The sequence below is a fragment of the Oncorhynchus masou genome, chromosome 22, assembly GCF_036934945.1.
Source record: "Oncorhynchus masou masou isolate Uvic2021 chromosome 22, UVic_Omas_1.1, whole genome shotgun sequence".
Classification (NCBI taxonomy): Eukaryota; Metazoa; Chordata; class Actinopteri; order Salmoniformes; family Salmonidae; genus Oncorhynchus; species Oncorhynchus masou.
Genome location: NC_088233.1, coordinates 6,770,743 through 6,793,900, shown reverse-complemented (window position 1 = coordinate 6,793,900; position 23,158 = coordinate 6,770,743). Strand labels below are relative to the sequence as shown.

General features: G+C 43.1%; 1 protein-coding gene across 2 annotated transcripts; it reads right to left on the bottom strand.

Moving 5' to 3' along the window:
- Nucleotides 1-1,303: 1,303 nt before the first annotated feature.
- On the bottom strand, nucleotides 1,304-23,158 carry LOC135508938 (CTD small phosphatase-like protein 2-A). Of its 2 annotated transcripts, none has more exons than XM_064929166.1 (13): nucleotides 22,891-23,158; nucleotides 16,279-16,493; nucleotides 12,028-12,160; nucleotides 11,561-11,707; nucleotides 10,954-11,196; nucleotides 10,589-10,682; nucleotides 10,154-10,265; nucleotides 8,718-8,804; nucleotides 7,284-7,346; nucleotides 6,115-6,194; nucleotides 5,159-5,285; nucleotides 3,340-3,435; nucleotides 1,304-3,059 (listed from the first exon to the last, which is right to left on the bottom strand). In XM_064929166.1, the coding sequence occupies exons 2-13, from the start codon at nucleotides 16,471-16,473 to the stop codon at nucleotides 2,994-2,996; spliced, it is 1,443 nt and encodes a 480-aa protein (XP_064785238.1). In that variant the 5' UTR covers nucleotides 16,474-16,493; nucleotides 22,891-23,158; the 3' UTR covers nucleotides 1,304-2,993. The 2 variants fall into 2 exon arrangements, with proteins under 2 accessions (XP_064785238.1, XP_064785239.1); XM_064929167.1 differs by having other exon boundaries at nucleotides 16,279-16,474.

Below are 23,158 nucleotides of genomic sequence, written 5' to 3'. Positions count from 1 at the left end.
CACACAGCTCAAACACCCCTGCATACCCCCCAAGACATGCCACCAGAGGTCTGTTTAAACTACTAACACACAGCTCAGACACCCCTGCATACCCCCCAAGACATGCCACCAGAGGTCTGTTTAAACTACCAACACACAGCTAAGACACCCATTCCTACAATACAAGACATGCCACCAGAGGTCTCTTCACAGTCCCCAAAGACAGAATAGACTTTGGGAAGCTCACAGTACTACATAGAGCCATGACTACATGGAACTCTATTCCACATCAAGTAACTGATGCAAGCAGTAAAATTAGACTTAAAAAAACAGATTCAAAAACATCTTATGGAACAGTGCAATAATAACTGCAATACAAATACCGGGCAGATGACGAACACAATTGCATTTTATCAATGGCAATTTGAATGCGGACAGATACAGTGACGAGATCCTGAGGCCCATTGTTGTTCGATTCATCCGCCGCCATAGTGTTTCAGTATGATAATGTTCGGCCCCAAGTCGCAAGGATCTGGACAGTTCCTGGAAGCTGAAAATGTCCCAGTTCTTCCACGGCCTGCACTTAACAGAAATGTCACCCGTTTGGGATGCTCTGGATCGACAGCGTGTTCCAGTTCCTGCCAATATCCAGCAACATTCCACAGCCACTGAAGGAGTGGGACAACATTCCACATGCCACAATCAACACGATGTGAAGGAGATGCCACGCTGCATGAGGCAAATGGTGGTCACACCAGATACTGACTGGCTTTCTGATTGAAGGACCTACCTTTTCATGAATGGTATCTGTGACCAACAGATCCATATCTGTATTCCCAGTCATGTGAAATGAATAGATTCGGGCCTAATGAATGTATTCAAATGGACTGATTTCCTTATATAAACAGTAACTCTGTAAAATCTTTGAAATTGTTGCATGTAGCATTTATATTTTTGGTTTGTGTAGTTTATCATTCCTTTTATGGTCAAAAGGTGTCAAAAACACATTCAGTGTACCATTTTTACCATTGAATATAGGTGTAATTGGTGGCTGACTAAGTACTTTTTTTGCCCCACTGTAGGTGTAAGATAGCATACGTTGTAGTTTGTGGGTTCAGTTCAGCGTCTCGAAAAGCAAGATTACATTACCAGATGACATGCCAAGTTCATTTAATTTAAATGGTGTGTGTGAGACTAAAGTGACTCTGGATAAGAGCATTTTGATAAATAAATAAACGTATACTGTCATGCCTACCTGGCATATACGTTACACACTCATTAATGTCTCAACTTACACAGTTCAGTAAAAATCCCAAATCACACATTTTCATTATTTGTATAAAAATGTATTTATGATCAAGGAAACCATGAAGTAACACTGAGTACAACAGGTGTGACCGTCCAAGACGGTCAATGACAACAGAGTCTTTTTTTATTTATTTCTTTAAAAATGTGTGACTCCTACATAAAAGATATTTCACAGACAAGACTATGAACAGCATTGAAAACAAGATTTAAAAAATAAAACAAAATGTTGGCCATTTTGCTGGTGCTACAATTTCAAAATTGTACGGGCATTCACAATTTAGAGGTGATAACGTGTGTACAAAATTGACAAGATTTTACATAGGGCTGGATGCTAAAGTTTTTTTTTCTTTTAAACAAAAAGTGCAGGAGAGCTCTGAAGCCTTCCATCCCATCACCACCCAGACACAGAGCAGCTAAGGATCATTTCAACATCTTTCAGGGGTGAAATCTCAAATATACATGATCTAAATTAATATCCAGGCCAGCTTGTTGAAGGGTCTTCAAGTTAAAACACTATAATACATTTACATAACCTTAAAAAACCCATCATGATTTCATAAACATTTCCTCCCAAAGATATTTTTTAAAAACCTGTTACAGAGACCACATAACAGTAGTTAATGGGACTAAAAAGCAGACTAGAAAATAAAGAATGCTCCTTATTCCCTATATAGTGCACTACTTTAGACCAGTGCTCATAGGGCTCTGCTCAAAAGAAGGGCACTTTATACAGTAGGGAATAAGGTGCCATTTGGGATGCATATATTGCAGGAAGACAACAGCAGCTGTGTAGCGTCAACTTCAAAAACAAACAACAAAAAATATATATTTTTTTAAAAAGGTGAAAACATTTTTTTTTTTTTACTAAAATAGTAAAAGAAAACAGTCAGCTAAAAGAAAATCAGAAGCAAAAAAAAAAAAAAAAAATGTTTTTAAAAACCATGAAAAAAAAGAAAAGATATATACATGTCATATATACACATGTAATTACGTTTGTATATTATACAGGTTTGACTGCCATTCCTGTTAAAATGAGTCTTGAGCAGTCAGGTCCTCACACAATCAAATACCGCCATTCAGTTCCGTCAGTCCAAAACTGAAGCTGCGGATGAGAAAACATCTCACAGAAAGTCGCCAGGATCGTGTTCATTAGGCACCAAAACCCAAGAAAACGTTCCTGAAATGGAGGATGTTCTACCTGGAGTTGTCCAATGAGAAAAGCACATTTTCGTTCGCCGTTGCTAAATGTTTTGTAACGTTCGCACCCTAATGAACACAACCCTGCTTTTGAGCATAGACTTGAGGTCTGTCCAGACAGATGCCTTTCGTAATACAAGGGGACTGCTATACTCTTGGGGGGGGGGGGTGTACAGTTTAGTTGAGTTGCAATATAACAGCTTAGTTTGAGTATACAAAACATATACATAGCTTCAAAATATTTGTTTTGTAGTTGTTTAAATACAAATTTCCCTCTGTAAAATGTTATTTTGTTGAACAAATTCTCGTTGGTAACGGCAATGCTGTAGACAGATCTCCACTTGGACGACATCCTCAGAATCAGTTGAAGTTGATTCTCGTCATCTCCAACCGCGTTGAACGGAAGGCATCCCTCTCCGTGTGCTGGGAGGTTTAGCCCGTAGAATCAGAATGAATAATGTACACATTCTACTTCTATGGGTTAGCCTGCTGGGTCAGCCAATCACGGATCAGTCTGGAGGAAGTAGGTCGTGAAGACGAAACTGCTGTCTGACGTAAGGCCTTACGTCCTCATTCTGTGGAGGAGAGAGAACAGTAAATAAAGACAAAATGACTGAGGTGACTTGAAGACAAAAAAATATTTATTTTTTGAAAAAGCAGAAGACAGACCTGTCTCTAACAATAAACAATTTTACAGGCCCCACAGAGACCCATTCTACAGAGGCCCATTCTACAGAGGCCCATTCTACAGAGACCCATTCTACAGGCTCTACAGAGAGACAAGGAACATGTTTGAGTGAATATATAAGGTAGGAGGTTGAGTTGGAACACATTTGTTTCACAATGACTACATACCATCTCCACCAGCTTCTCTAAGAAAGGAACCAGCTTGAGGAGCTCGGTATCATTCCTGTCCATGAACCAGCTCTCGATGGGAATCCCATTGGAAAGCTGTGATTGAGAACAAAAAGGAGGTTTTGAATTGCGATATCCCACGAATTGTAATTATAAGACACTTTGCAGACACTTTTATCCAACGACTTACTGTGCACACACACACACACACACACACACACACACACACACACAGTGGGGCAAAAAAGTATTTAGTCAGCCACCAATTGTGCAAGTTCTCCCACTTAAAAAGATGAGAGAGGCCTGTAATTAGGACTATGACTCAGGACTACCTGACATGATGACTCCTTGCTGTCCCCAGTCCACCTGGCCGTGCTGCTGCTCCAGTTTCAACTGTTCTGCCTTATTATTATTCGACCATGCTGGTCATTTATGAACATTTGAACATTTTGGCCTTGTTCTGTTATAATCTCCACCCGGCACAGCCAGAAGAGGACTGGCCACCCCACATAGCCTGGTTCCTCTCTAGGTTTCTTACTAGGTTTTGGCCTTTCTAGGGAGTTTTTCCTAACCAACGTGCTTCTACACCTGCATTGCTTGCTGTTTGGGGTTTTAGGCTGGGTTTCTGTACAGCACTTTGAGATATCAGCTGATGTACGAAGGGCTATATAAATACATTTGATTTGATTTATCATCATAGGTACACTTCAACTATGACAGACAAAATGAGAAGAAAAAAAAAGATCTCACCCCGTGGGGTCAAAATGATCACAAGAACGGTGAGCAAAAACCCCAGAACCACACGGGGGGACCTAGTGAATGACCTGCAGAGAGCTGGGACCAAAGTAACAAAGCCTACCATCAGTAACACACTACGCCGCCAGGGACTCAAATCCTGCAGTGCCAGACGTGTCCCCCTGCTTAAGCCAGTACATGTCCAGGGCCGTCTGAAGTTTGCTGGAGAGCATTTAGATGATCCAGAAGAAGATTGGGAGAATGTCAGATGGTCAGATGAAACCAAAATATAACTTTTTGGTAAAAACTCAACTCGTCGTGTTTGGAGGACAAAGAATGCTGAGTTGCATCCAAAGAACACTATACCTGCTGTGAAGCATGGGGGTGGAAGCATCATGCTTTGTGGCTGTTTTTCTACAAAGGGACCAGGACGACTGATCCGTGTAATAGAAAGAATGAATGGGGCCATGTATCGTGAGATTTTGAGTGAAAACCTCTTTCCATCAGCAAGGGCATTGAAGATGAAACATGGCTGGGTCTTTCAGCATGACAATGATCCCAAACACACCACCCGGGCAACAAATGAGTGGCTTCGTAAGATGCATTTCAAGGTCCTGGAGTGGCCTAGCCAGTCTCCAGATCTCAACCCCATAGAAAATCTTGAGGGAGTTGAAAGTCCGTGTTGCCCAGCAACAGCCCCAAAACGTCACTGGTCTAGAGGAGATCTGCATTGAGGAATGGGTCAAAATACCAGCAACAGTGTGTGAAAACCATGTGAAGACTTAGAGAAAACCTTTGACCCCTGTTGTCATTGCCAACAAAGGGTATATAACAAAGTATTGAGATAAACTTTTGTTATTGACCAAATACTTATTTTCCACCATAATTTGCAAATAAATTCATAAAAAAATCCTACAATGTGATTTTCTGGATTCTTTCTCACATTTTGTCTGTCATAGTTGAAGTGTACCCATGATGAAAATTACAGGCCTCATCTTTATAAGTGGGAGAACTTGCACAATTGATGGCTGATTCCTGTGGGCTATATGTAGTAGCTGTACTGTAAAAGGTATGACCGGCGTACCTGATAGGCGAAGGCTTGAGGTGAATTGTCTATTATTACAGTCTTAGAAAGATCTCTTCCCAGAATGTTTAAGTCCTTGATGTAGTTTCCTTGAACACATACACAGTGCTCACGGAACAACCGATGTCTGTAGGAGAGGTAGAAGGAAAAAAAAAAAAAAAAAAAAAATTAAAAGTCTAGTGTAGCCGGTTAATTGGAAGTTAGTGGTAGAGAAAGGTTGTGCTGTGTTCCCAAAATGGCACCTTATTCCCTACGTTAGGGCTCTGATCTGATCACCTTATTCCCTACGTTAGGGCTCTGATCTGATCACCTTATTCCCTACGTTAGGGCTCTGATCTGATCACCTTATTCCCTACGTTAGGGCTCTGATCTGATCACCTTATTCCCTACGTTAGGGCTCTGATCTGATCACCTTATTCCCTACGTTAGGGCTCTGATCTGATCACCTTATTCCCTACGTTAGGGCTCTGATCTGATCACCTTATTCCCTACGTTAGGGCTCTGATCTGATCACCTTATTCCCTACGTTAGGGCTCTGATCTGATCACCTTATTCCCTACGTTAGGGCTCTGATCTGATCACCTTATTCCCTACGTTAGGGCTCTGATCTGATCACCTTACTCCCTACGTTAGGGCTCTGATCTGATCACCTTATTCCCTACGTTAGGGCTCTGATCTGATCACCTTATTCCCTACGTTAGGGCTCTGATCTGATCACCTTATTCCCTACGTTAGGGCTCTGATCTGATCACCTTATTCCCTACGTTAGGGCTCTGATCTGATCACCTTATTCCCTACGTTAGGGCTCTGATCTGATCACCTTATTCCCTACGTTAGGGCTCTGATCTAAAAAAAAAAGTTGTGCGCTACGTAGGGTTCCATTTGGGACGTAATCCACGGTGAAACTTGGTCGGTCGTAATCATTCAATAAGCGATAAGGTTGTTCCTTCACTGACCTGACCAACTGTTTCTTGGGGTCCAGGATGTTGAGCAGCTTGTCTGCATACACCTTCTTAGAGGCAGTGAACAGAATGATCTGTGAACGAATAGAAGGGGGAGAAAAATGAAACAAAACAAACAGCATAACACTTTTATGATCTAAAATGGCATTTCCCGATTCTTTGGCCCGGTGAAGTCTACAGAGATCAGTGGTCCCGGTTAGCTCAGTTGGTAGAAGATGGTGCTTGTAACACCAGGGTTGTGGGTTCGATTCCAGTATGAAAATGTATGCACTCACTACTGCAGTGACTCTGGATCAGAGAGTCTGCTAAATGACTCACTACTGTAGTGACTCTGGATCAGAGAGTCTGCTAAATGACTCACTACTGTAGTGGCTCTCTGGATCAGAGAGTCTGCTAAATGACTCACTACTGTAGTGACTCTGGATCAGAGTCTGTTAAATGACTCACTACTGTAGTGGCTCTCTGGATAAGAGAGTATGTTAAATGACTCACTACTGTAAGTCTCTCTGGATAAGAGAGTCTGCTAAATGACTCACTACTGTAGTGGCTCTGGATCAGAGAGTCTGCTAAATGACTCACTACTGTAGTGACTCTGGATCAGAGAGTCTGCTAAATGACTCAGGGTCAGAGAGTGGCTCTGGATCAGAGAGTCTGCTAAATGACTCACTACTGTAGTGACTGGATCAGAGAGTCTGCTAAATGACTCACTACTGTAGTGACTCTGGATCAGAGAGTCTGCTAAATGACTCACTACTGTAGTGACTCTGGATCAGAGAGTCTGCTAAATGACTCACTACTGTAGTGGCTCTCTGGATCAGAGAGTCTGCTAAATGACTCACTACTGTAGTGACTCTGGATCAGAGAGTCTGCTAAATGACTCACTACTGTAGTGACTCTGGATCAGAGAGTCTGCTAAATGACTCACTACTGTAGTGGCTCTGGATCAGAGAGTCTGCTAAATGACTCACTACTGTAGTGGATCAGAGAGTCTGCTAAATGACTCACTACTGCAGTGACTCTGGATCAGAGAGTCTGCTAAATGACTCACTACTGTAGTGGATCAGAGAGTCTGCTAAATGACTCACTACTGCAGTGACTCTGGATCAGAGAGTCTGCTAAATGACTAACATGTATTTTTTTTTTAAAGACACGTCAAACCTCACCTCGTAAATTTGAGACATGCGCTCCAGGAACTCTCTGAAAAACGGCCTCAACCGCACGTACACCTGCAGAGAAGAGGGAAAAATAACACGAAATGGAAACATATCCAACTCCTCTTCACGGACTACGGTTACACACGCACACAATAATGCATATATTGTGGATAGTCAGATTAATATAACAGTTTGATTTTAAAAACCATGAATTTCCCCTAGTAATCCTGTTAAAATGAACACATCTGAAAATCAGGGCTACCTGATGGGGACTCTTGATAAATTGTAAGTTAGAACATTTTATCACAGCGACCATGTTTTTTTTTTTGGGGGGGGGGGGGGGAATCAGCATATTTGATTCCGAGTATCGGCCATATGAAGTTATGTGAAAACAACTTCCGAGACGTATTCATTCAGTTGATTGCGAACCCACTTCACCTCGCGCTATAGAGCGAGGCTCTCGGCCGGTGCTAGCACACGTACAGATCAAATACCTTTATTTTTATTTAACGAGGCAAGTCAGTTAAGAACAAATTCTTATTTTCAATGACGGCCTGGGAACAGTGGGTTAACTGCCTGTTCAGGGGCAGAACGACAGATTTGTACCTTGTCAGCTCGGGGATTCGAACTTACTTTGATTTGGATTTGGACTTTACGCCGATTAAGATAAACAAAGTAAGGTGTTTTACATGACTATTGCATCATCTGCCTACTGTCATAAACAGTTTAATATCGAATTATTCCTATGCATGAAACATACTCACTGAAAAGAGAGACGTTTTCCATGACAAGCACATAAAACCTACGGCTTTTTCTAAAATGTCTTTTCTTGAGTCCTCATGTCCACTCTAAATACCGTACATACAAGAGCACATCCACAGGAAAAGACGTTGGATATTCTCTTCCAATAAGGTTCGAGAAGAAAGTGAGGACACAAGGAATCAAGGAAAGACGTAATTGAGAAAGAGCCCTTTCTCAATCACCTTGACGATTACGGACTTCTGAACTTGAAATAGCCTTATTCACGTCACCGAGGGAAAGAGAGAAATAAAATAAACAAGTTCCCATTCTGTCTGAACGTGTTAGAGAGAAAGGGCCACAGTCTGGTTCAAGTCGACAAGACAGCCGTGAGTTGGGGGGGAGGAGTTGGGGCCGAGGTCAGGTCAGATAAAGCGAACAGGCGTCATTAAATTCTGCCTAGCAACAGATATCTATTGGCTGTCCAGATGTGTAAAGATGAGACTGAGCAGAGGAGGAAGGTATAAATATACGGGCGAGGATAAATATGTCTGTCGTATGCAGCGGTGTGTGACCCAGTGGGTGGATGAACTTGGTTCGAGCTTCACTAGTTGTCCCGGTGAGTTTTACTCTGTCAGAACCTAACAAATTATTTTATTTTTTAAACCTGTGTGTTTCTGTGCCGTCACAGCCGGTTGTACCCACCTGATAGATGACGTCTTGGAAAAGGACAGGGAAGGTCAGGCCTGCGTCGTCCAACTCATTCAGACTACAGTGCACCAACGTCTCGTCCTGATCAATACACAAACACCTTCTGGTTTAGTGGTTGTTGTTTGTTTTTTTAACCTACTTTAGTTGAATGTTTCTGATTTGTACTTCGATCTGAACGAGAGCGTTTTGAACAAAATAAATTAACACATTTTAGAACATTCTGTAGATTTGTAAACTCAAAATGCATCTTGGGTCTGGACATTCAGGACGACTACAGGTAATCTCCCAAAATAATAAAAGAAATCTGTTGATGGCACTCGGTTGTTCAGGAACATATGGGACTGTAATCTCACCAGATCTAGAACCAGGGAGAACATATAGGACTGTAATCTCACCAGATCTAGAACCAGGGAGAACATATAGGAACCAGGGAGAACATATAGGACTGTAATCTCACTAGAACCAGGGAGAACATATAGGACTGTAATCTGACTAGAACCAGGGAGAACATATGGGACTGTAATCTCACTAGAACCAGAGAGAACATATAGGACTGTAATCTCACTAGAACCAGGGGAACATATAGGACTGTAATCTCACTAGAACCAGGGAGAACATATAGGACTGTAATCTCACTAGAACCAGGGAGAACATATAGGACTGTAATCTGACTAGAACATATAGGACTGTAATCTCACTAGAACCAGGGGGAACATATAGGACTGTAATCTCACTAGAACCAGGGGGAACATATAGGACTGTAATCTGACTAGTACCAGGGAGAACATATAGGACTGTAATCTGACTAGTACCAGGGAGAACATATAGGACTGTAATCTGACTAGTACCAGAGAGAACATATGGGACTGTAATCTGAACCAGGACTGTAATCTGACTAGAACATATAGGACTGTAATCTCACTAGAACCAGAGAGAACATTTAGGACTGTAATCTGACTAGTAACCAGGGAGAACATATAGGACTGTAATCTAATCTAGGACTGTAATTAGAACCAGAGAGAACATTTAGGAGAATCTGATAGTACCAGAAAGAACATATGGGGACTGTCATCTCTAGAACCAGGGAGAACAGATCTAGAACTAGAACATAGGAGAACTCTGGAACATATGACTGTAATCTGACGTGTAATTTAGAACCAGAGGGGCTGTAAGTAGAACTGGTTTCACTAGAACCAGGGGAACTATAGGATCTGGGACTGTAATCTCACTAGAACCAGAGAACATATCTGTCACTAGAACAAGAGGAGAACATATAGGACTGTAATCTCATGAAGAGGACTGTACCTGTAATCTCAAAACAGAGGAGGAACCAGGGAGAACAGGACTGTAATCTCACTAGAACCAGGGAGAACATATAGGACTGTAATCTCATTAGAACCAGGGAGAACATATTAGGACTGTCATCTCACCAGATCTAGAACTAGGGAGAACTCTGGTGTGCTGCGTGTTTTAAGGGGCAGTGCTGGTTTCCTGGCTATCTGCTCCTCTGTCAACGGAGGCACGTGCTTGATGAAGAAGTACCTGAAAACAGAGGAGGCACAGATATCTTTGGTCTTTGGTCCTTGCACACTATTACTAAGTAACTCAATTTTATTTGTCACATACACATGGTTAGCAGATGTTAATGATAGTGTAGCGAAATGCTTGTAGGTTAGATGGTGCGATAAGACAGGTGGGGTTTTTTAAAATGGAATAAAATGTTTCCTTTTTAGATTTTTTTTTTTTTTACTTCAAATCCCCAAATTTTGCCGAGCTCTTTCTACTACCTATTATTTAAAGAAAGAGGCACAAACTGTGATTGGTTGGTGAATTTGATTTTAAAAAATTAACTACGCAGTACTCACGGATCAAAGACTTCCCAGTCTTCCTCGTAGGTGCCCTCTGCAGGGGCCGTGGGAGAGACGTGGGGGTAACAGCTGACTGGAATGCAGCCCGGAGCTAATTCAGGGACAACGGCATATTCAAACATCTAGGATCTAATCTTTTTATTTTTATTAAATAGAGAAATTCACATTTTATTGAATCACATTTACTTTTTTTCCCCCCCAGCAAAATCATCATTGATATAAAGCACAGCAAGTAAAACAATTCCACAATAGTCCAGATCACGTCAAAACATTTATTTTTAAATCACACAATCTACAAGTCTCACTCGCAAGTTCTAAATTGACCCATAACATAACCTAGGAGCAACCAACGTCATGGTTACCTGTTAGAGGGGGAATATCTGTAGCCATCTCCCCTCCTTCGACGGATGGTTCTGGGGTAGCCAGAGGAGCCTGTGGTGGTGGCGGTACTAATGGAGCTGGGGCAACAGAGGACAGGACGACGCCCCCTGTAGATGCAGGGGTACTGGTGGGCATCTCCTCCACCACCGTCTCCTTCTCCGGCTGCTTCTTCATCTCCTCAGCCTCCGACCCCCCCTGCCCGGGGGAGCCAGACTCAGGAGTGGCTGGACACAGAAGGGAACACAGGAGAGAAATTGAGCGAATCTCAATTTTTGCCACGTGTGAGTCTACGATGTTTTTTTGTCCTCCATTCGTGGCGTCCTCTCCTTCTCAAAATGACAGAGGGAAGAGAAGAGCCCATTGGACAAGATCTTCTCCTCGGATCTTCTGTCCAATGCTCTCCTCGCTCCTCTGACTTCTTGATAGGGAGGTGAGATGAGGACGGGGAAAATCAAGGAAAATACATTTTAGATTCAACCACGGAGCACAAGGTTAAATAACCAATTTCCTTTAGGATAGTTTAAAAAAACAATTTTTTTTTAAAAAAGAGACTAAAATGATAAAACACTTTAGGGCAGATTGTGTTACCCGTCTTGGTAGCAGGAGAGAAGAAGTTGAAGACGGGAGAGAAGATGGTCCCCAGGAGAGTGGTGCGAGGTGGACTGCTCGCCACCTCCACGGGGACCTCCAGTTTACCGTTGGGCTTCAGGGGCTTACTGTCACACGTCATTGGTTCTGAGAGAAAGTAGGAACTTATTTCAAACTGTTATTTGAACTGACACTACTTAAGACTGACATGATAAAACATACATTTAAAAAAAAGAGCACTACAGAGACATCTACAGTAAATTAAGACATTCTGAAAACATATTAATTAATTGACTTGCTGCAACGTTTCCAATTAAACAGATGTGCACGAAGAGGGTGTGGCTAAAGTGTGATGTCATCAAGCAGAACTATAAATGACGCCTCTGTTTCTCCACACTCGTATTATTATAATAATAATAATGTAGATGACAGATTACCCCGTGTCATGTCTGGACTCTCTAACTCACCAGGTTTGTTAGCACCTCTTCTGCAGCCCCTGGCGATGGCTTTGGTTGGTGGGTGAGGAGAAGACGTGATCAGGTTGCTGTTGTCCACTTTACAATCAATACGACTCCTCTTAGCTGGGATGTCTTGCTCTACCTGGGAGAGAAGAAGAGAGGGAGGGATGAGCTGGGATGTCTTGCTCTACCTGGGAGAGAAGAAGAGAGGGAGGGATGAGCTGGGATGTCTTGCTCTACCTGGGAGAGAAGAAGAGAGGGAGGGATGAGCTGGGATGTCTTGCTCTACCTGGGAGAGAAGAAGAGAGGGAGGGATGAGCTGGGATGTCTTGCTCTACCTGGGAGAGAAGAAGAGAGGGAGGGATGAGCTGGGATGTCTTGCTCTACCTGGGAGAGAAGAAGAGAGGGAGGGATGAGCTGGGATGTCTTGCTCTACCTGGGAGAGAAGAAGAGAGGGAGGGATGAGCTGGGATGTCTTGCTCTACCTGGGAGAGAAGAAGAGAGGGAGGGATGAGCTGGGATGTCTTGCTCTACCTGGGAGAGAAGAAGAGAGGGAGGGATGAGCTGGGATGTCTTGCTCTACCTGGGAGAGAAGAAGAGAGGGAGGGATGAGCTGGGATGTCTTGCTCTACCTGGGAGAGAAGAAGAGAAGGAGGGATGAGCTGGGATGTCTTGCTCTACCTGGGAGAGAAAGAAGAGAGGGAGGGATGAGCTGGGATGTCTTGCTCTACCTGGGAGAGAAGAAGAGAAGGAGGGATGAGCTGGGATGTCTTGCTCTACCTGGGAGAGAAGAAGAGAGGGAGGGATGAGCTGGGATGTCTTGCTCTACCTGGGAGAGAAGAAGAGAGGGAGGGATGAGCTGGGATGTCTTGCTCTACCTGGGAGAGAAGAAGAGAGGGAGGGATGAGCTGGGATGTCTTGCTCTACCTGGGAGAGAAGAAGAGAGGGAGGGATGAGCTGGGATGTCTTGCTCTACCTGGGAGAGAAGAAGAGAGGGAGGGATGAGCTGGGATGTCTTGCTCTACCTGGGAGAGAAGAAGAGAAGGAGGGATGAGCTGGGATGTCTTGCTCTACCTGGGAGAGAAGAAGAGAGGGAGGGATGAGCTGGGATGTCTTGCTCTACCTGGGAGAGAAGAAGAGAGGGAGGGATGAGCTGGGATGTCTTGCTCTACCTGGGAGAGAAGAAGAGAGGAGAGGGATGAGCTGGGATGTCTTGCTCTACCTGGGAGAGAAGAAGAGAGGGAGGGATGAGCCTGGGATGTTTTGCCCGCACCTGGGATTGATGAATTAAAATCACTACAGGGAGGAAATCCCCCCATCTGGTTGTTTACATCTTTATTGAAAGGAAAAAACAAAAACCTGCAGACACTAGGCTCTCAATGGAATGAGTTTAACACCCCTGCTTTAAGCCCATGCATGTATTAAAAATGGGCTGGGTTTATTTAACAGTAAAATAAAGACTAAATGCATTGACAAAATGTCCGCTGTAAATGGTTGAGATTTATCATCTTGTTACGGGAGTTGTGTTGATTTGATTTGACTGGGATGTCTTGCTCTACCTGGCATGGAAAACCCATCTTTTCAATTAGCAAGAAATGGTCATAACACATCCATGTGGTGTGAATATATCAACACATTAATCTAAAAGATATATATATATTACATGAAGTATGATCACTTATCTGAGAAGGTAATAGAAATAACTGAAAGATTGTGTTTCTCAGGTCACCTCCACACCAAAGTTTATTTTATGCAGCTTTGAAATTGCCTACCAGTAGCAACTCACACATAATTGTCAATAACTTAAATGAAACATCCGATTGTCTTAAAATAACACATTTATGGATATAACCAGATTATTTTTTTTTTTTTTTAAACAGCAGGATTGGTTTTGGGTTGGGATGATATTTATCTCCATGTCCTGCTTTAGAATTGTGAATGAGAGCACTCAGGAGATTGCCACCATTGCAGGATATCGCGGCAGGTACCTGGGAGTGGAGGGGCGGCAGAAGTGGTTAGAGGGAGGGATGAGCTAGTGGGAGTGGAGGGGCTCAGGTAGCCTAGTGGTTAGAGTGGGGGCGGCAGGTAGAGTGGAGTGTGGAGGGGCGGCAGGTAGCCTAGTGGTTAGAGTGGAGGGCGGCAGGTAGCCTAGTGGTTAGAGTGGAGGGGCGGCAGGTAGCCTAGTGGTTAGAGTGGAGGGCTAGCCTAGTGGTTAGAGTGGAGGGGCCTAGCCTAGGGAGAGAAGGAGTGGAGAGGGAGGGATGAGCCGAGTGCCTGCAGGTTTTTCCCGCACCTCCCGTGAACTTGATTGATGAATTAAAATCACTAAATTTTAAGGAAATCCCTCCCCCCCCCCATCTGGTTGTTGACATCTTTATTGAAAGGAAAAAACAAAAACCTGCAGACACTAGGCTCTCCACGGAATGAGTTTAACACCCCTGCTTTAAGCCCATGCATGTATTAAAAATGGGCTGGGTTCATTTAACAGTAAAATAAAGACTAAATGCATTGACAAAATGTCCGCTGTAAATGGTTGAGATTTATCATCTTGTTACGGGTCACCAAGTTGTGTTGCTATTTGATTTGACTGACGTGTGTGTGTGTTGGTACGACTGCTAGCATGGAAAACCCATCTTTTCAATTAGCAAGAAATGGTCATAACACATCCATGTGGTGTGAATATATCAACACATTAATCTAAAAGATATATATATGGTTACATGGAAGTATGATACTTATCTGAGTGGAGGCGGCAGGGTAGCCTAGTGGTTAGAATGGAGGGGCGGCAGGGTAGCCTAGTGTTAGAGTGGAGGAGCAGGTAGCCTAGTGGTTAGAGTGGAGGGGTAGCCTAGTGGTTAGAGTGGAGGGGCGGCAGGGTAAGTGGTTAGAGTGGAATAGCCTGAGTGGTTAGAGTGGAGGGGCGGCAGGGTAGCCTGGAGGGGCGGCAGGGTCAGCCTAGTCCAGTGGAGGGGCGGCAGGGTAGCAAAGTGGTTTATTTTATGCAGCTTTGAATTGCCTACCAGTAGCAACTCACACATAATTGTCAATAGTGGACTTAAATGAAACATAGTGTCTTAAAATAACACATTTATGGATATAAACAGATTAGTGGTTTTTTTAGTTTTTAAACAGCGGTTTTTTTGGAGGGGGGCAGGGCAAAGCCTACAATTAGATATTTATCTCCATGTCCTGCTTTAGCAGGGTAGCCTAGTGGTTAGAGTGGAGGGGCGGCAGGGTAGCCTAGGTGGTTAGAGTGGAGCCTAGTGGTTAGAGTGGAGGGGCGGCAGGTAGCCTAGTGGTTAGAGTGGAGGGGCGGCAGGTAGCCTAGTGGTTAGAGTGGAGGGGCGGCAGGTAGCCTAGTGGTTAGAGTGGAGGGGCGGCAGGTAGCCTAGTGGTTAGAGTGGGAGTGGAGGGGCGGCAGGTAGCCTAGTGGTTAGAGTGGAGGGGCGGCAGGTAGCCTAGTGGTTAGAGTGGAGGGGCGGCAGGTAGCCTAGTGGTTAGAGTGGAGGGGCGGCAGGTAGCCTAGTGGTTAGAGTGGAGGGGCGGCAGGTAGCCTAGTGGTTAGAGTGGAGGGGCGGCAGGGTAGCCTAGTGGTTAGTGTGGAGGGGCGGCAGGGTAGCCTAGTGGTTAGAGTGGAGGAGGGGCGGCAGGTAGCCTAGTGGTTAGAGTGGAGGGGCGGCAGCCTAGTGGTTAGAGTGTAGGGGGTAGCCTAGTGGTTAGAGTGGAGGGGCGGCAGGTAGCCTAGTGGTTAGGGTGTTGGACTTGTAACCGAGGGTCAACCGGTTATTAAATCCAAGGGTTCACATACTTTTTCCAACCTGCACTGTGAATGTTTACATGATGTGTTCAATAAAGACATGAAATCATATAATTGTTTGTGTTTTATTAGACAAGCAGACTGTGTTTGTCTATTGTTGTGACCTAGATGAAGATCAGATTTCATGACCAACTTGTCACGACTCCTCCCCTTCCTGTTCGGGTGGCGCTCGGCGGTTGTCGTCACCGGCCTACTAAACCCCCGAGCTGATAAGGTAAAAATCAGCCCTTCTGACCCCCGAACAAGGCATTTAACCCACTGATCCGAGACCATCATTGAAAATAAGAATTTGTTCTTAACTGACTTGCCTAGATAAAAAAAAAAAAAAAAAAAAAAAAAATGTTATCTTCATTTAAATCACTGCCTTCCCCTTTGCCCAAACACTGATGTTTGCAGAGGGGTGGGGGGGTACCGGGCCAGTTATATGAAGATGGCTCACCCACCTTGACAGCATTTCCTCTGATGAACTTCTTGATGGTGGAGAACAGGCCAGTCTTCTGCATCCTGAGGCCTCTCCTGGACGGGGACGCCACCTCGCAGTGTTTTCTCTTGGCCTGAGCTGGGCGGGGTTCTGAGGCTGGACGGCCGGGGCTGGGTTTGGGCTGCTGAGAAGCCTTCCGTACTCTCAGCCTCATCATCCTACACGTTACATGGAAGACTGGTGTAGCAGCACGGCAGGCAGGGCAATATATATATATATATTACAGGTACAACACAAAGAGAGAACACAGGAAACCAGTGACATGCCATGTAGCTACATTTGTTTGTTTGTTTGTTTGTTTGTTTGTTTGTTTGTTTGTTTGTTTGTTTGTTATATATATATATATATATATATATATATATATATATATATATATATATATATATACATACACATATATATACACACACACATATATATACACACACAGAGTTGAAGTCAGACGTTTACATACACTTAGGTTGGAGTCAATAAAACTCATTTTTCAACCACTCCACAAATTTCTTGTTAACAAACTATAGTTTTGGCCAGTTGGTTAGGACATCTACTCCGTGCATGACACGTCATTTTTCCCAACAATTGTTTACAGACCGTATCACAATTCCAGTGGGTCAGAAGTTTACATACACTAAGTTGACTGTGCCTTTAAACAGCTTGGAAAATTCCAGAAAATGATGTCATGGCTTTAGAAGCTTCTGATAGGCTAATTGACATCATTTGAGTCAATTGGAGGTGTACCTGTGGATGTATTTCAAGGCCTACCTTCAAACTCAGTGCCTCTTTGCTTGACATCATGGGAAAATCAAAAGAAATCAGCCAAGACCTCAGAAAAATAATTGTAGACCTCCACAAGTCTGGTTCATCCTTGGGAGCAATTTCCAAACGCCTGAAGGTACCACGTTCATCTGTACAAACAATAGTATGCAAGTATAAACACCATGGGACCACACAGCCGTCATAACGCTCAGGAAGGAGACGTGTTCTGTCTTCTAGAGATGAATGTACTTTGGTGCGAAAAGTGCAAATAAATCCCAGAACAACAGCAAAGTACCTTGTGAAGATGCTGGAGGAAACAGGTACAAAAGTATCTATATCCACAGTAAACCGGGTCCTATATCGACATAACCTGAAAGGCTTCTCAGCAAGGAAGAAGCCACTGCGCCAAAACCGCCATAAAAAAGCCAGACTATGGTTTGCAACTGCACATGAGGACAAAGATTGTGCTTTTTGGAGAAATGTCCTCTGGTCTGATGAAACAAAAATAGAACTGTTTGGCCATAATGAACAACGTTATGTTTGTAGGAAAAAGGGGGAGACTTGCAAGCTGAAGAACAACATCCCAACCGTGAAGCACGGGGGTGGCAGCATCATGTTGTGGTGGTGGTTTGCTGCTGGAGGGACTGGTGCACTTCACAAAATAGATTGCATCATGAGGGAGGAAAATTATGTGGATATATTGAAGGAACATCAAGACATCAGTCAGGAAGTTAAAGCTTGGTCGCAAATGGGTCTTCCAATGGAACAATGACCCCAAGCATACTTCCAAAATGTGGTAAAATGTCTTAAGGACAACAAGGTCCAGGTATTGGAGTGGCCATCACAAAGCCCTGATCTCAATCCTATAGAACATTTGTGGGCAGAACTGAAAAAGCGTTTGTGAGTAAGGGGGCCTACAAACCTGACTCAGTTACACCAGCTCTGTCAGGAGGAATGGGACAAAATTCACCCAACTTATTGTGGGAAGCTTGTGGAAGGCTTCCCAAAACGTTTGACCCAAGTTAAACAATTTAAAGGCAATGCTACCAACTACTAATTGAGTGTATGTAAACTTCTGACCCACTGGGAATGTGATGAAAGAAACACAAGCTTAAATAAATCATTCTCTACTATTATTCTGACATTTCACATTCTTAAAATAAAGTAGTGATCCAAACTGACCTGAAACAGGGAATATTTACTAGGATTAACCATGTCAAGAATTGTGAAAAACTGAGTTTAAATGTATTTGGCTAAGGTGTATGTAAACTTCCGACTTCAACTGTATGTATGTATGTATGTATGTATGTATGTATGTATGTATACATACACACAAAAGTATGTGGACAGTGGAAACCCCTTCAAATAATGGATTCGGCTATTTCAGCCACAAGTGTATAAAATCGAGCGCACAGCCATGCAATCTCCATAGACAAACATTGGCAAAAGAATTATCTGTAGAGCTCCGAGACAGGATTGTGTCGAGGCAGGGACTGGGAGACAAGCAAGGATAGAGGGAAAGATGAACGGAGCAAAGTGCAGAGAGATCCTTTATGAAAACCTGCTCCAGAGTGCTCAGGACCTCAGACTGGGGCGAAGGTTCACCTTCCAACAGGACAACGACCCTAAGCGCACAGCCAAGACAACACAGGAGAGGCTTTGTGACAAGTCTCTGAATGTCCTTGAGTGGCCCACCCAGAGCCCGGACTAGAACCCGGTCAAACATTGCTGGAGAGACCTGGGAGACACTCCCCAAATACTGGTGCCAAGCTTATAGGGTCATATCCAAGAAGACTCGACGCTGTAATCGCTGCCAAAGGCGCATCAACAAAGTACAGAGTAAAGGGTCTGAATATTTATGTAAATGTGATATTTCACAGGAAACCAGTGAGGTGCAATGTAGCTCTGAGCTTCACAGCCACAACTTATTTTTTTCATAATATTTATTTATTTATTTTTAAATCTATAGCCCTAACAATACTTGACATTTATATCCCAAAAAGTATTATATCTACAAATGAGTATTTAATTTTTAATTGTACCTTTATTTAACCAGGCAAGTCAGTTAAGAACACATTCTTATTTTCAATGACGGCCTGGGAACAATGGGTTAACTACCTGTTCAGGGGCAGAACGACAGATTTGTACCTTGTCAGCTCGGGGGTTTGAACTCGCAACCTTCCGGTTACTAGTCCAACGCTCTAACCACTAGGCTACCTTGCCGCCCCTCCACTCTAACCACTAGGCTACCTTGCCGCCCCTCCACTCTAACCACTAGGCTACCTTGCCGCCCCTCCACTCTAACCACTAGGCTACCTTGCCGCCCCTCCACTCTAACCACTAGGCTACTCTAACCCTGCTACACGCCCCTCCACTCTAACCACTAGGCTACCTGGCTAACCACTAGGCACTGCCGCCCCTCCACTCTAACCACGAGGCTACCCTGCCGCCCCTCCACTCTAACCACTAGGCTACACTGCCGCCCCTCCACTCTAACCACTAGGCTACACTGCCGCCCCTCCACTCTAACCACTAGTCTACACTGCCGCCCCTCCACTCTAACCACTAGTCTACCTGCCGCCCCTCCACTCTAACCACTAGGCTACACTGCCGCCCCTAGAGAGGTGCTTGTTTCAACCAGATTGTCTGAAAGCAATAAACAACATCCGAGATTAGCATTTAGCCACTTGCATGGTGGGGGAAAATGGTGTTTCATAAGGAAAGTAAACATTTTCCCCAACTTATCGCCATTAATGTTTGTACCATGTTTTGAGCTGCTACCATGTTGTGTTGCTGTCTTTGGTCTCTCGTCGTGATGCGTGTTTTGTCCTGTTCATTTATATATAAAATTTAACCCTTGCCGCCATCCCCGGCAGGAGGCCTTCTGCTAGGTCTTCATTGTAAATACGATTTTGTTCTTAATAACCGACTTGCACAGTTAAATAAAAGGTCAAGTTGAGAAGGAAATCGAAGACAATGCAGCCTGATGGAGAATGTTTTTTGGTAGTGGTCGACCGATTAATCGGAATGGACGATTAATTAGGGCCGATTTCAAGTTCATAACAATCGGTAATCTGCATTTTTGGATGCCGATTATGGCCGATTATATTGCAATCCGCAAGGAGACTGCGTGGCAGGCTGACCACTTTTTACACGAGTGCAGGCAGCAAGGAGCTATGGTAAATTGCTAGCTAGTATTAAACTTAACTTGTAAAAAACAATATTAAGATAATCACTAGTTAACTACACATGGTTGATGATATTACTAGTTTAACTAGCTTGTCCTGCGTTAGATGTAATCAATGCGTTGCCTGAAATTGTGTTGTCACTTCTCTTGCGTTCAGTGTAAGAAGAGTCAGGGTATATGCACAAGTTTGGGTCCTCTGGCTCATTGCAAACGGTGTGAAGACCATTTCTTCCTAACAAAGACCGTAATTAATTTGCCAGAATTTTACATAATTATGACATAACATTGAAGGTTGTGTAATGTAACAGCAATATTTAGACTTAGGGTTGCCATCCATTCAATAAAATACGAAACGGTTCTGTATTTCACTGAAAGAATAAACGTTTTGTTTTCAAAATGATCGTTTCTGGATTTGACCATATTAATGACCAAAGGCTCGTATTTCTGTGCGTTTATTATATTATAATTAAGTCTATGATTTGATAGAGCAGTCTGAGCGGTGGTGGGCAGCAGCAGGCTCGTAAGCATTCATTCAAACAGCACATTCCTCCATTTGCCAGCAGCTTTTCGCAATGCTTGAAGCACAGCGCTGTTTATGACAGGGTCCTGTGTGGCTCAGTCGGTAGAGCATGGCGCTTGCAACGCCAAGCGTCGTGGGTTCGATTCCCGCTGGGGCCACCCATATGCAAAAGTAGTGGCCCCAGCCGACTTGTAAGTCGCTTTGGACAAAAGCGTCTGCTAAATGGGATATATATATTATATTATATTATTATGACTTCAAACCTATCAACTCCCGAGATTAGGCTGGCAATACTATAGTACCTATAAGAACAACCAATAGTCAAAAGGTCTATGAAATACAAATTGTATAGAGAAATAGTTCCATAATTCCTATAATAACTACAACTTAAAACTTCTTAACTGGGAATATTGAATACTCATGTTAAAAGGAACCACCAGCTTTCATATGTTCACATGTTCTGAACAAGGAACTTAAACATGAGCTTTTTTACATGGCACATATTGCACTTTTACTTTCTTCTCCAACACTGTTTTTGCATTATTTAAACCAAAAATGTTTCATTATTTATTTGAGACTAAATATATTTTAATTATGTATTATAGAAGTTAAAATAAGTGTTCATTTAGTATTGTTGTAATTGTCATTATTACAAATATATATTAAAAATTGTCCAATTAATCGGTATCGGCTTTTTTTGGTGCTCCAATAATCGGTATTGAAAAATCTTAAATCAGTCGACCTCTAGTTTTTGGTATGAACCGGTCCATGAGGGATACGAATTTATCTAATGTGCCGGCTTCATAGACGGTAAGATACGACTCAATACCGCCACCTGTTGGGCCCTTGGGCTACATCACTGGCGGCTGTTGCCCTCTGTGTGAAGGCATTAGCTGCTTTGACTCCACGCCTACTTCTAGAACTTCTCTTAAACCAATTTCGGGTTAATGTTTCAAAACAGATTTTTATCTGAACTCTATGCCTAACCTTAAATTAAGACAAAAGCAAATGTTTATTTTCATAAATATTTTTCCAGTTATAACCAATTGAGTTTGTGGCTGTGGTAACTAGTAAAAACCGATGTGTAGAACAACTTCCATTATGTTACATGTGAAACTCATTCAACCGAGTGCCGCTCCTCTCTCGTAATTGATTGATGAATTAAGGTTACTACATAGCCAGGTACTTCCCTCACCTGGTTGTCTAGGGCAACCTGTGGGATCAGTTTGACACCCCTTTACATTATGTGGACACAATAATATGAATTGCTATTATGATCAGATTTTAAAATTCAGCTCGTTAATAGATAACTACTCATCGTGTACACAAAAAAAAACTAGTGGGATCTAATATACTACAGTGCCTATGGAGTTATGATCCATTTTATGAACAGTAGCAACTGGGAAAAGTGGGTTGTGTTTCTCTACCTTGCTGCTATTAGTCGAAGAGGCCTCACTAGCTACCTAACTTTGTAAGAATACAAAAGATAATTCCCCTGACACACACGACAGAAATAAAAACACATGACGTTAACTAGCCAACTATATATTTTTTTAAATCTAACATTTGCTACTAAGTACAAGACAGTACAGAACACAGAAGCATGAACCTTGTATTAGCTAGCTAGTTGTGTTATGTAACCGCTTGCTAACTAATGATTTAATTACGGCCGTTATAAACGATCTAGTTAGTTGTTCACGACATTACTAGATAGTTAGCCAATAGAAATATGAACTAAGTACTAAGATAATAACAAAAGTAGCAGAGAATAGCTGTTATTAACAACGTTACAGAGCTAGTTAGCTAAAGTTAGCCAGCTAGCTAGCCATGTTGATTTCCACTAAAAACAAGGAATATGGGGGGGGGGGGGGGGCGGCGGGCGTTAACCTATTAAATTAAAAAAAAAATGGCTAAACAACTATTATTGCAAAAAAACAATATCGCTAGATAGTTATTAGTCAGCTAACTGGTTATCAAAGGAACTAACATTAGCTACACCAAGTTGGCCATCTAGCTAACATTAGCTAGCTCACAGCTAACTGGTGATACGGCAGTCGTTTTAAAATCAAAAACATATTGACACAAACCATAACCAATTAACGTTTACTTACCAAATGGTCCAAGAAACTCGTAACTAAAGTCGGCCGCTCGCCCTGTCCACTGGTAGCCCGCAACTGTGCGGCCACCGAGAGAGCCGTGTGGCTGTCCGTTGTGTTTAGGACCACATACCACCGACGGGCTCTGTGGACGCCATTTCTCGCCTCATCATAAACAGTGGACGCATTCGATTGAACGACACTGATATATATATATATATAAATAGCGCTACTAGTGTGATGTCTAGGAATGTGAATTATATTGCCAGAAGACACCGACCCT

Excerpts from the sequence above, each read along its gene's own strand:
- LOC135508938 (XM_064929166.1), bottom strand. The coding sequence starts at position 16,473 with ATGATGAGGCTGAGAGTACGGAAGGCTTCTCAGCAGCCCAAACCCAGC. Across the intron at positions 10,266-10,588 it reads GACTGGGAAGTCTTTGATCC|GTACTTCTTCATCAAGCACG; the intron begins GTGAGTACTGCG and ends CTCTGTTTTCAG. Across the intron at positions 3,436-5,158 it reads CTCAAGCCTTCGCCTATCAG|CTTTCCAATGGGATTCCCAT; the intron begins GTACGCCGGTCA and ends TCTCAATCACAG.